The sequence below is a fragment of the Artibeus jamaicensis genome, unplaced genomic scaffold, assembly GCF_021234435.1.
Source record: "Artibeus jamaicensis isolate MK-2021 breed Jamaican fruit bat unplaced genomic scaffold, CSHL_Jam_final scaffold_916, whole genome shotgun sequence".
NCBI lineage: Eukaryota > Metazoa > Chordata > Mammalia > Chiroptera > Phyllostomidae > Artibeus > Artibeus jamaicensis.
This window is the reverse complement of record NW_026522059.1, coordinates 2720818-2733459: the sequence shown is the minus strand read 5'-3', so window position 1 is coordinate 2733459 and position 12642 is coordinate 2720818. Positions and strand designations below refer to the sequence as shown.

General features: G+C 60.1%; 1 protein-coding gene across 1 annotated transcript in view; it reads right to left on the bottom strand.

Annotated features, from left to right (window-relative positions):
• Positions 1–627: 627 nt before the first annotated feature.
• Positions 628–12642, bottom strand: part of COL22A1 (collagen type XXII alpha 1 chain) — a 166270-nt gene continuing 154255 nt past the window's right edge. Inside the window, exons 56-63 of the mRNA XM_037166749.2 lie at positions 12569–12640; positions 11911–11946; positions 10175–10219; positions 7348–7527; positions 5776–5842; positions 5033–5215; positions 3277–3354; positions 628–1698 (exon numbers count right to left, since the gene is read on the bottom strand). Coding sequence (XP_037022644.2) covers positions 1511–1698; positions 3277–3354; positions 5033–5215; positions 5776–5842; positions 7348–7527; positions 10175–10219; positions 11911–11946; positions 12569–12640 — 849 coding nt within the window. The 3' untranslated portion in view covers positions 628–1510. The remainder of the gene's footprint in view (positions 1699–3276; positions 3355–5032; positions 5216–5775; positions 5843–7347; positions 7528–10174; positions 10220–11910; positions 11947–12568; positions 12641–12642) is intronic.

Here is a 12642-nt window from a genome sequence, read left to right as displayed (position 1 = left end):
GCCCAGAAACAGTGCTTGGAGCTCACTGCATTCCACTCTGTCCGGGCTGCGACCTCCCTGTGTCCGGGTCACCCTGCCGCCCCCGCACCTGGCGCCGTGTCTGCTGAGCGTAAACGTGTGAGCCCCTGTCTGGGAAGGGACCTGCGTCCCTGCTCACTGTGTCCCACTGCTCGCACCGTAGAATGAGGCTGCTCCAAGGGGCGGCTGGCCCAGCGACACCTGCCCGTTCTGCCTTCCTCCATGACCTCAGGGGCACCGTGGGAGGAAGCCGCGGAGCCCGCCCCGAGCACCCCACCCCCATCTCCCTGGAAACAGCCTGCCCTGCCACACAGGGATCTCGGTTCACTCAGCACTCGGAGGCCTCGTTGTCGGGGAGGCCTCCTGGCACGGCCCCCTCCCAGAACAGGGCTGGTTCCCGCCTCTGGGGAGTGAGAGGCGGAGACCGGTCTGGACACGACCAGGGTAGGTGTGGCTTTGTTTCCTGGGCCTTTTCAGGCCCTTTACCCACGTTCTCCCCCTCCCCTAACAGACCGGGTAATGGCAGGAGATGAGACAGGAATGGCCACGCGGAGTCGGGGAGGAGGACAGAGGATTTATTGAGCGCCCGCTGGCGCCGGTGCGTCGCAGGCACACGCACACTCAATGCCATCTAGCCCAGGGCAGACCGGGGCACGCGTCCCCCAGGCCAGGCCGGCTGCCTGTCCTCCAGGGAGCCTGGGAGTGGCCGAGGGACCCCTTCCTTGAGGATGAGAGTGGACGGAGTCCTCAGTGAGGTGTGCAGGGGTCCCACCACGGCTCAGAAGCCAAGTCAAAACGCGGGGGCTGCCCCGCCACTGCAGCCTCCCGGATGGTGGTCCAGACGCAGGTCCCACGGGCCACTGCCAACCTGGGGGGCACCATTCCAGTCCCGCAAATACCGGTGAGGGGGCGGAGATAGGTCTGTGGCCCCAGGTGGACCCCACGTTCTGCACCTCCCGTCGGGAGGAGAACACCCATCGTCTGTGCGAACGCCTTCCCCTGCCTCCCTGTCTCTCTCGGGGAGGGTGTCCCAGGTGACGTCTGGATGTGACCACAAGCAGAAGCGCGCTGACTCGCTCTTTTCAAGTTTCCTTCGGAGGAAGGAGGTAAGGTAGGCAAGTGTCTGGCCAGGCCTTTGTAGCACCAAGAGCTTCCTTCGAGTGGGCCACGCGGTCCGAGGGGCCGTCGGGGGAGCCGAGAAGCACGCCTCTGCCCTCCAAGGCACGCCTCCCAACTTCAGGGGTGAGGGCAAAACTCACAAAGCATTAACGGGTGAAATGATAATTAATAATATTATTAATGATAATCTGACTGACTGCCAGCATCTGTTGGTCTTAATAACGTTGATGTCTCTCAAGAAAATAAAACGATAAAAGAAAAAAAAACAAACAAAGAAAACCGGTGGCCAAAATGTGTCAAGACCTCTGACCTCCTCAGGCTCTGAGTTCAAGTTTCAGAAATCGGCCGCAGTCTCCTGGCATTCCAGAATCTTCTAGGGGCCCTTCACATTGCCCGGGCGGGCAGCAAGGCTGGCGAAGTAGGCACACTGGGAGAGGTCACACTGGCCGGGGGGCCCAGGGGGGCCTGGGGGGCCAGGGTGCCCAGCGGGTCCAGTCTCCCCTTGCGGGCCAGGAGCCCCGGGGAGCCCATCTTTAGCGTAGCCAGGCTGCCCGGGCTGACCTGTCCAAGGGGTGGAAGAAACAGAAAGAGCGTCAGGTTTCTCCTGGAGCAACCAAGCCCGAGGTTCACTGCCTCCCCCCAGGATGAACCGGGCACTTGAGACACCCACGGGGATAGCCCATGGCCTGGGCACTGTGCCCTGAGGGATCAGAACGGCCCACACGGACACTGGGTAGCAGGAGTCCTGTGACCTTCAGGACAAGGGGTGGCCTTAACTGTACGGACAAGGACAGCAATGGGGCACCACTGGAGAGGAGCAAACACAGGTGGATGGCGGCCAGGTGCGGAGCATGTGCTCCGAGTGAGCAACTGTCCCTTGGAAACTGTCCCTTGGCGTCCTCACACACCTCTCAGGGAGGCCCTGCTCTGGGCGTGGGACACCAGTCCTCATCCTTAACTGTCAGCCCCAATTTACGTGTCCTTAGAGGTGCCTGGTGACATGCCATTACCCAATGTCCAATTGGTCCCAAATAGTACACAATTTTCTCAGCTTCATCTGTGTGTTGAACTGCATACTGGGCCTGCACCCACCTGTTCTGCACATCACGGTCAAAGACAATGTGAACAGACCACAAGCAACTGACCAGACAGACCAGATGGACCCAGAAAGCATTACCCATAGACATACTTCCATGCCTCCATTCCTCTAGCACTGCACTGTAACATATCATCAACCAGGCTCCCTTTTTGCTTCAGCAACTGGGAAGCTCAGTGCTAAGGGCTGCAGTTAATCCTGCGGTGAGATTCCTTCTTAAGTAATTCCTTCTTAATAACCATGTCAGAAAACTGGAGTCCCCCATAAAATAAATTCAAAGTAGATTGTTATCTTAAAAAGATCTTTAGACATGTCGTGAATACTAAAATTCACGAGTGCTTTTGTAGTCATTATATAAACAACCTACAGGTCTACTATTCAGAAATGACCGCAGGTAATCACATGAACTAAAAATTGAACAAAACCAGACATCTCAGGGCATGGACTTCGATAGCACTCAGGGCACTTTCCTCCACCTCCCACTCTGCCCTGCGCCCCGAGACACGGGCCTACTGCCCCCCCTCAGCCGAGAGAGAGGCTGGCCAACTAGCGCAGGCTTTTGGAGAGCAGGCCCCTGGCTCCAGGAACAGGCTGACCCAGGTCGAGTCAGGACCGCTGGCCCCCACCCCTTGGCCAGCAACCCCCAAAATGCACTCCGAGAAAGAGTAGTGGGGTGCTAACAAGAGCAGAGAGAAACAAGAAGGGCTCCATGTTCATGCAAATTTGGGAGAGGTCAGCCTCAACCAAACGGACGCGGTTCTTTGGGCTGCGCTCTCGGCATGTGTGAGCTCACGCGCACCAGGAATGGCTGCCAGGGACACGCAGGCCCCGCACTGTCCGGGCCCGCTCGGCCCAGAACCGACTTTCTCGGGACCGTTGTCTAGGATGTGAACTCACAGGATGCACCACAGCCACCCCAGCAAGTCTGGAAACCGGCACAGAAAGAAATGTGTTCCCTCGACCTTGTAGTTGAATCTGAGCCCCTCTCCCCAGCTTTCCCTGAGGCCAGTGGTGATACAGGCAGACTTTGGACACATGCCTACCTGGGATTCCAGGGGGGCCCATCTCGCCTCGGAGGCCGACACCTGGCGTACCTGGGTCACCTTTGGCTCCTCGCTCACCTGTGAGAAAAACCCACAATAAGGTCAGAGTCAGGGCCATCACCCCATGCAGAAGGTAAGGCACCTGCGCTGGCCTGCAGCCTCCATTCAGAACCGCCCTTGCTCACATGCACTCACACCTGGGCCCCTGACTGGTGTTCACACACTCACATGCAAGTACACACTCACACCCGGAAACATACACACGTGCCCTTTGAAATAACTGGACACTGCCTCCTAAACGCACGCTCAAATACACACATTTGCAGGGAGACTCCAGCACATAACTGCTGACTACACACACGTCTGCACATCCATACAGGTTAGCAACTGTACATACGCTCACAGACAAACATGGACTCACCCAGACACATGAACATGCCCACACATGCGCCTGCAGACTCCCATGTTCACACACACCCACTCGTGTGGGTCTCTGCTCTGTTCCCAAAGCCAGGACTGCACCCCCGAGAAGGGGCCGGGCAGCAGACAGACTGAGCACCCACGCCACACGGCACATGCGCAGGACACGGCTCTGCTCTCCAACCTCATCAGACAGGTGAAGCAGCGCCGAGACATGCTAGCGCGGAGCAGAAGTTATAAGTGCCGTTGCAGGGTCAAAACCGACAGATGTGCGGCGGGGAGAGGGCCGCCCCCCTGCGAGGGTGCCTGACGTGGCACCGAGTTAAACTGCGCAGACCCAGTCGGCCTGCCTCCGTTTCCTTCTCCACCACCCGGCTTCCCAGCTGGTTTCCCTGACATCTGCCCACAGCGGGCTCCCTTCTGTGACCCCGAGGGAGCCTCTGCTGGTTTGTGGAGACGCGAGAGCGTCCTTGACTGTTGTTGCCACTGCATTTGGCCCGTCCTCTGTCGCAGGCTGATGCTTGCTATGCCTTATGCTCCCTTATTAACGACTACTTCATGCCTTTTGTATTGTGAATCACGAGAGGTGGGATTTGGACACAAATGTAACAAAGCCTTTTCAGGAGAAGAAACATTGCAGGGAATGAGTGGGTGAGTGGGTGAGTGAGTGAATGAACGAGGAAATGGGCCGTGGAGAGGGGAAGGCGCTCACGCGCCCACTGCCCCAGCCCCGGGTCACACGGTGGCACCACACAGGTTGTCCCCACTCCAGTTTCCTGCCCCAGAGAGGAGGGGCGAGTGATCGGGTTAGTGGGTGTGGCCCCAGGTCCCTCCTGTGGCTCCCGGGCTATTTGTCTGCGGGCACAGGGAGCCACGCTCGCCACTGTGCTAAGTGGCTCATAAGGTGAGGCACCGCGTTTGCGAGCTGGGCGGTCTGCAACCTTCCCGGCTGCAGCTCTGAGCCACCTGACCCCGCCGTAAAGCTGGCGTGAGTGCCCATTGGTCTGGACGTCACATGCCTTATTCCTCAGTTAGCTCTACGCTCAGGGGAGCATTTGGTGGGACTCCCTGAAACTCCAGCCGGGGAGATGCAGGGACAGCAAGGGAGCAGAAGGAGGCTGATTCAATCCTCTGGCAGAAGCACAATTTCACAAAACTGTGAAGTCTGAAAGCCGCTTATACACATGGAAAAAGCACTCGGTGCCAGAGTCTGGCTGTCACCAAGATGCGAGGAGGAGGACAGAATGAGTCCTGCATCAGTGACTCGGTGGTGCCTCCCGGAGGCCTCCTCAGCCCCCAGGGACAACGGGGCACATCTCCTCCCATCTGCACTCACCTTTGGGGCCCGCTGGTCCAGCTGGTCCTTCCAGACCCCCCTGCCCCGGCCGTCCTGGCTCCCCCATGGGGCCTGCCTGGCCTGGAAGCCCATCTTTCCCGGGGGGCCCTGGGAGCCCAGGTCTGCCCTGAGATGCCTTCACATGCGCCGGGGGCACCTGCGCCAAGAGGTAGGCGAGTCTGGCTGTGGAGTAGGACAGACAGAGGACACGTCAGGAAGCAGGGGTAAAGGACACAGGACAGGGTGGTGACTCACTGCAGAGCCTGGGGTCTCAGGGCATAGTAACCAGCGCAGCACGATGTCATGAAACCACACCGAGGGCCACCGCCTGGCAAGTGAGCATGTCCCTGCCGGCCCGGCCAGCCCGGGGCTGAAGCGGTCCGTGCGGTCATGGCCCCTGGGCCCAGGCTGCTGCTGTGTGGCCTTGGACAAGCCACCTGACCTCCCTCAGCCCTCGCTGCCTTGTCTGTGACACGGAGGCAGGGAGGTCACACCCACCCCGAGGGTCGGTGGGAGGAGCCGGAATGGGACAAGGCATGAAAACTGGGCCCAGCACATGGTACCTAGGGTCCCCACTCAAGCTGCAGTCTCAGCGAAAATGTCATTGGCCCAGTAGCTGCCAGTCAGGGCAACTGAGGCAGGAGTGAGTTCTCAGTGGCCTATCTGGGCTTCAGCTTCCGCATCTGTAGAGGCTGGGCTGGACAGGGGGTCGTGAATGGCTGGGACCGAGGCCGGCCACTCACCTTCCAGCTGTTTCCCCAGCTCCTCCTGGATCAGCCGCCGCAGTGTGTCCAGGGAGGCAGGCTCGCCCTGGGAGGAAGGGGGTGGGGTCATTACTGTCCCAGGAATTCCCAGGTTTCCGTAAGCCCCCAGGTTTCTGGTGCCCGAGAAAGCAAGAGGGCTTCCTCATCATGCCGCAGCACCGTCCCGTTCTCTGCTCGGCCCGGACTCCAGGCTCACCAAGGCCCCAGCGTCCCGTTTCGCCTGTGGCTTCCTGCACGGGCTGCTTCCCAGCCCTGGACCCAGAGGTCTGGCCCCGAGTCTCCCCGGGCGAAGGCCCGGTGGTCTCCAGGACCAGCTCACACCCGCCGCCTGCATGAATTCGTGTCAAGTCCCTCTGACTGGCGGGCCACTTGGCCTGCCTGACGCCCAGGGTCTGTTGTCCCTGCCCTGGTCTCCGTGGCCCCGCACAAGCGTTCCCTGCAGCCCCGGAGCTCGGCTCACAGAAGCTGAGTGTGTGAGTTGGAGAAGCACAGTTTGGCCTCCAGGTCCAGGCAGTGACCTGTGACTCTGCAAAGACTCTGCGAGAGCGGTCCCCGTGCCCATTGGGCAGGCTTCTCCCTGGTCATCTGAGTCCCTCTGGACAGTGTCCCCTCTCCATCCCCGCAGCCTCAGCACCCGGCACGGGCTGGATGGGAGGTGCGTTCTATTCCCTATTCCTTCTCTCCCCTCTGGTCAGCAATTTCTCATGACAGTCCCACAATGTACATCACTCCCCACAGCAGCCGGACTAGGGGAACGTGGTGGGGACCCAGGGGCTTTAGGAACCCGCCGAGTCCTCCAGGCCCCCCGCCCACACACACGCTTGGCTGAGAGACAGGCTCTGGTCGCCTGGCCTCACTAAGAGTGCCTACAACTCAGGCTGACCACAGCCGCCGGGCAGTGACAGAAGCAGAGCTGGCAGGGACACTGGGGGTCACCGGAGCCCGTGGGCTGAGGAGCACCAGGGGCCGAGGGGCCCTCGTGGGCATCTGAGAGAGGAAGAGGAGGCACTGACCCCGCCCCAGGCAGCTCTGCTTCCGCCTCTCCGAGGTGGTGTGTGCCTCCGTGACAAGGGTGTGCAAATCGGGAGGCCTGTCACTAGAGTGAAAAACAGTCAAAGGACAAAGAAACTGCCCTACACAGGCCTTTCCTTTTCAACTTGGGAAAAGTGAGACCCCCAGGCAGACAGAGGGGGCTCTGCCGGCATGGAGGGACGGAGGGCCAGCCCCGAGGTGACGCTCAGGCCAATGAGTGGCTGCGTCTCCCTGTCCCCTCTACACAAGGTCCTGGGACTGCCGAGCACCGGAGCAGAGTCTGCGGGTCTCACGCTGCAACAGAGTGGGGGTGGGGGAGCTACACTTACACTAACAAACCTGTCAAGGGAGGGTCTCCCTGTCCCAGCGGTCGGACAGGGGCAGGTGGGCTGGGGGGCAGAGTAACCTGCCCCAGGTCACAGAGGTTACTGGAACCCGGAACCCATAGGAGGCCACGCCCCCCCTGGCCTCCCTTAGGCCCCAAGGAGCCCAGAGCAGACGCAGCCCCCGCATCCTTACCCTCAGTCCTGGAAATCCTGGCTGGCCTGGAGGCCCCGGGGGCCCAGTCGGCCCGCTCTCCCCAGGTGGGCCTTGGGGGCCCATCAGGCCTGTGTGGCCTTTGTGGCCTGGGATTCCAGGGTCCCCAGGCTGGCCATTCCCGCCGGGAGCTCCCTTGTCACCTTTGATCCCAGGGTCTCCCTGGAGGGGAAAGAAGGGTGTCAGTGTGCAGAGGACTGGGGGCACCATGTGCAGACAGGGCTGGTCGGCTGTAGGGGACCCCTAACCCTCCACCTCCCGGAGCACTGGAGTGGTGACCTCAGTCCTGGCACAGGGGAGGCCATGGTCACCCAGGTGGCCTGCAGGGGACGAGACAAGCGCTCGGATCCAGTCCAGGGCTCCCTCCGTCTGCCAGCTGAGAGAGGCCAGCTGCTGAGTCTCAGGGCCCAGCTGCCGGCCTGCTATTGGCCCGGCTGTCCTCTGTCAACTGGGGACAGTGGCGCCCTGGACAGGTAACCTCCTGCTTCCACCACTCAGCTCTAGTGGGACCACAGAGTATGACCCTGCTGGAACCCTTTGGTCCTCATTGTGGACCCAGAGTCTGTAGTCCGGGATCACAGATTTGGAAACCCTGGCAGCCAGGGGACTCGCCAGTCCTCAGCCCTGTGTGGCTGAGCAGCAGCTCAGTCGTCTGGAGGTAGGTCTGAGAATATGGGGGTCGCATGATCGGCCTCAGGGTCAACAGGTGCCACGGCTGGGCAGTGGAAGAGGGGAGGGGAGGAGAAGGGGATGGTCACTAGGAGAGGCCGGCGATGGGCGCGCCCGGAGAAGGAAGGCGGAGCAGTTAGCTCGGGGACCTGGTCCCTGAGTGTCGGCCTAGGAGGAAGGGAAGAGACAAACCAGCGGGTGAGTCTGACCTGTGGAGGGGCCAGATGGGAGGAGCCTGGGAATGCGCCCACACAGAGCCACGTGGGTCGTCTGTGTGAGGCCCCGGGGCGGGGCGCCTTTTGCACTGCAGTTACTCCTTCTTTTCAATTTGCTTTGTTTAACTACGCGTCTGTATGGGTTTTAATTTGTTTAACTACGCATCTGTATGGGCTTTTTCAACAATAAGAAAAAAGGCAGTAAGCCCTGGCCAGTGTGGCTCAGTGGATTGGGCGCCATCCTGTGAACCGAAGGGTCACCGGTTGGATTCCCAGTCAGGGCACATGCCTGGGCTGCAGGCGAGGTCCCCAGTAGGGGGCGTGTGAGAGGCAACCACACACTGGTGTTTCTCTCCCTCTCTTTCTCCCTGTCCTCTCTAAAATTACATAAATAAAAAGATCTTTTTAAAAAAGAAAAAGAGCAGTGAATTTAAACCCGTATTTACTGTATTTTTTGGACTATAAGAAGCACTTTCCCCCAAAACTTGGGAGAAAGGGGTGTGTGTCTTATAGTCCGAATGTAGCTCACCTGGCTCGCTGTGAGGGCCGGCAGGGTTACAGGTTATTAAATATTTTACCATGTTTTTTGCTTCAAAAATTTTTTTCTATTTTCCTCCTCTAAAACCTAGGTGCATCTTATGGTCTGGTGCATCTTATAGTCCTAAAAATACAGTAGCCGGACCTGAAGAGGTCACTTAAATATCTTAGGTATGATCATGTCACCAGGAGGCTGTCACCTGTCGGGGACCTAAGTCTGGGGCCTGCGCACATCCTGGTGCTCTGTGCACCCCGGCCGTCCCGGCTCTGCGGTTTGGCATCTCCTATTCGTTGGGCATCTCACTGCCACTTTGGGGCCAAGGACTTGTCCCATATGTCACGCGTCCCCAGGAGTGCCCAGCCGGGAGCCTGGCCCTCCCTGGCGGTGGGCCACAGGACCACTTAGAGCGGGAGGCCCGTCTCGGCGTATTGATTAGGCATTGGAGAAGGCGCACTTGCGGTCTGCACCCCCTGGCTCCCGGCCGAAAGCCGAGCGGCAGCGAGAACTCAGAGGCACCTGTGTGACACCGGCCTGGGGGCGGGGGGCACCCTCAACCCCTTCTCAGTCACAGCCCCTTTCCTCGGCTCTACCCCCAGAAACCCACAGTCCCAGGACAAGGGAAGGGAGGGGACAGGGGTGCAGGAGGCGCGAGAATCGCTGACACGTTGGGTCTCCTTCCCTGCTGCCTCTGGCCTCGGCAAATGGCCACTCCCAACCACCCCCACCCCTTGGGGAAGAAATACGGGGAGAAATCTCTGCCGGACCAGGGGGAACATTGGGGGGGTGAGGTGGGGTGTCTGGCGGTGATGTCCATGTGGCACAACAGTGTGACGGCGGATGGCCGGCCGACCAAACGGAGGCCTGTGGGCGCAGAAGGTGTTTAATTCCCCTAAAGGGGACACAGCTGCCGCAAGCAGGAGACTGCTGCCCGCTCCCCACTGGCGTCGCTGCAGAAATAAATGATTTCCCTCTGTTGTGTTTTTTGGAGGAATGACATGTAAAGAAAGGCTTTCTGAGCGTAACGCCAAAGCGATTCATTATGGAAAAATCTGTCCCCTTGTCACCCCCGGTGACAAACCTGGCTCCGGGCAGACTGGCACTGTGGGAGCCGGGCCTGGTGCATGCAGGCACGAGCGCACGGAGGGGGCTGTCAGAGTCTCCGGCCACCTGCCCTTGCTGCAGTGATGTTACTTCTCCCGTATAGGGGTGGGGAGTGGCGGTGGGGGGGGGGACCAGAACACCACTCCCAGTGCAGATGGCCCACTGTCCCTCGGGGAGGTCTCCAGGGAGCCCTGCAGGGGGCGCCGGCTCTCCCGGCCGGGCTGCACAGACAGCGCCCCTCACCACCCTGAGAAGGCCCCACACCCACGCCTGTGCTCCCACTCACCCTCTCTCCTTTGGGTCCTGCTTCTCCGGGCTTCCCAGGCGCACCCTGCAATAAAATTCAAGGCAGGGGGGTCACCTCCCAGAGCCGTCCCACCAGCGTGGGCACCTTCACCTCTCAGTCCTACCCAACTGGAAGGCCGAGGGCCAGGGTCCTCCAACGTCCACCCTCCTCCGGGAGCTCCCCTGTGTCCGGACACTGCAGGCCGGGGTCCACCTCCTCCACTCTCCTGCCTTCCCAGACCACGGTCCCACCTGCCCCTTTCCAGGGTGAGTCCCTCTCCTTAGCACACTGGGGACCCTGCATGGGTTGGTCCTCACTACCTGTCCCTGCCCTGCCACTCTAGGTTACCCCCTCCCTTCCCACCACAGCGGGTGCCGTCTGTGACTCCCAGTGCGGGGGGCATGGGGTCCTCTGCGTGCAGCACGCTCCCCATGTGTTATGGACGCATGTCTGTGCCCCCCAGTTCACATGTGATATATGAGGAGGTGGGGGTCTTTTGGGGTGACTGGTGTAGATGAAGTCATGAGGGCGAGTCCTCTATAGTGGGATTAGGGAGAGTGGGCCTGGGGACTCAAGGCCCCACCAGCATGCTAGACGGGGAGGGGGGGCGGAACCCAGCCTGCCACACTCGTCCCAGTCCCCAGGACTCTGCGGAGTAAGTGCCTGTTGTCTCGGCCGCCAAGTCTCTGCAGTTCTAGAGCAACCCTGCATCTAAGAGGTGGGAACAAGGACACAGTGTGACAGGGCAGCAGGAGGCAGGGGCTCCCCTGGAAATGGGAGTGGGGTCAGGGGGAGCTGGGTGCTGCTCAGAGCCTGCACCTCAGCTGGAGGCCGCAGGGACCCCAAGGAAGAGAAGGTGCCACAGTGGGCAGCTGTGAGCCGAGGGGAGCTGGTGGTGAGCAGGAGGGAGCAAGGACGGCCAGTGAGTGAGCGGTGCGCCTGTGAGCAGGAAGCAAGGCTGGGGAGGAGCAAACGCCCCCTGCTTATGGGGCCCTTTGACCTGGCTTCAAGGAAGTCGCCGCACCCTTGTCTAGTTCAGAAAGGGACCCAAACAGGCAGAGTGACACAGTCTTCCTTACTCAAAGGCCATGTGCAGGCTTTGGAATGGCCAGGCCGATTCCCACAGGACTTGCACACATGGCCCGGGGGTGTTTTCTTAGCATTCATTCATCCTTCCACTCACACTCTATCAAACGTGTTGAACCTGGGCCATGGCAAACAGAGCGGGGTGACCAGACACAGCATAGCCAGGTGTCTGCTTTGCTTGTCGTGGCCAAGGGGAGTCAGCAAACGGGGAGGGCAAGGGCTTTTGGAAATGCGCGCCCAGTATACGGATGCCGTTCGGAAAGAACTTGACGTGTTTCAGAACTAAAAGGCCGGAGGGACTGGAGCTCACGGGAGGTGGAGCAGGCGGGTGCCCTGGGGACCGAGCTCAGGTGCCAACTGAAGTGACGTGATCCCATGTATGTTCCAGACCCAAGAACATTACGGTGGAGGGGAGTAGAGGTGGCTAAGGATGTTGGACAGAGGCGGGGGGCTCCCTGGCCTGGCTACAGACTCTGAGGGCCCCTCGCAAATCTAAAATGTACACCTTGTTCAGAAAGCATTTGAGCAAGTGTGGAGCTTGGCTAAGTCCAGGGCCCCATGGGAAGCCACCTTCACCCCCGCACCCACCGCCACGCAGCTGGCCCTGCATCTCCCACAGGACAGGGCCACCCAGGGGACGAGAGACTTGCCTCCTTGCCCGGGGCTCCCTTCTCTCCGGGCTCCCCCTGTGGGACAGAACACGGCATCGGTTAGCTCGGCAGCATCAGCACATCGCAAGTGACAGGGCGTTTGCCAACCACACCTCCAGCAAAGTCACGTCCCAGCGAAGATGACAAGCGACGGCCCAGCCCACCGAGGACGCCCCACGCGGGGCTGTCTGGTCGGCCTGTGCAGCACAGACAAAGGAGAAGTTCCAGATGGGGTGGGACCCCCGGGTCTGGGCTGTCGGCCCTTCACCGGGCTTCCGGGGTGCCCACCGTAGAAACCGTCCGGCTGTGACAGGCAGGGGACCCCTCTGAGGAGGAGGCTCAGCGAGTGAACTAAGACACCAAGAAGACTCTGGGCTCTGGAGCCAGCCTTCCCAAGTTCAAGTCTTGTCTCCTCCAATTACTGGACCTATGACTTGGACAACCTCCTTATAACATCCTTAAGTCATCTGTGCCTCAGTTTCCTCATCTGCCAAATGGGAATAGTAGCCATACCTGCCTCATGGGGATACCACAAGATTTAAATGTGTTAACACTTATAAAGCACTCAGAACTGACCATGGGCAGTGGAAGGCACGTCCTGAATGTGAACCTCACCCCAGAGCCAGGCATCTTGGCCCCACCAGGGTTCTCTGCTTACCGGAGGTCCACGGGGACCCAGGAAGCCAGGGAGTCCCGGGCTGCCATTTTCTCCTTTGTTTCCCTTCAGGCCCT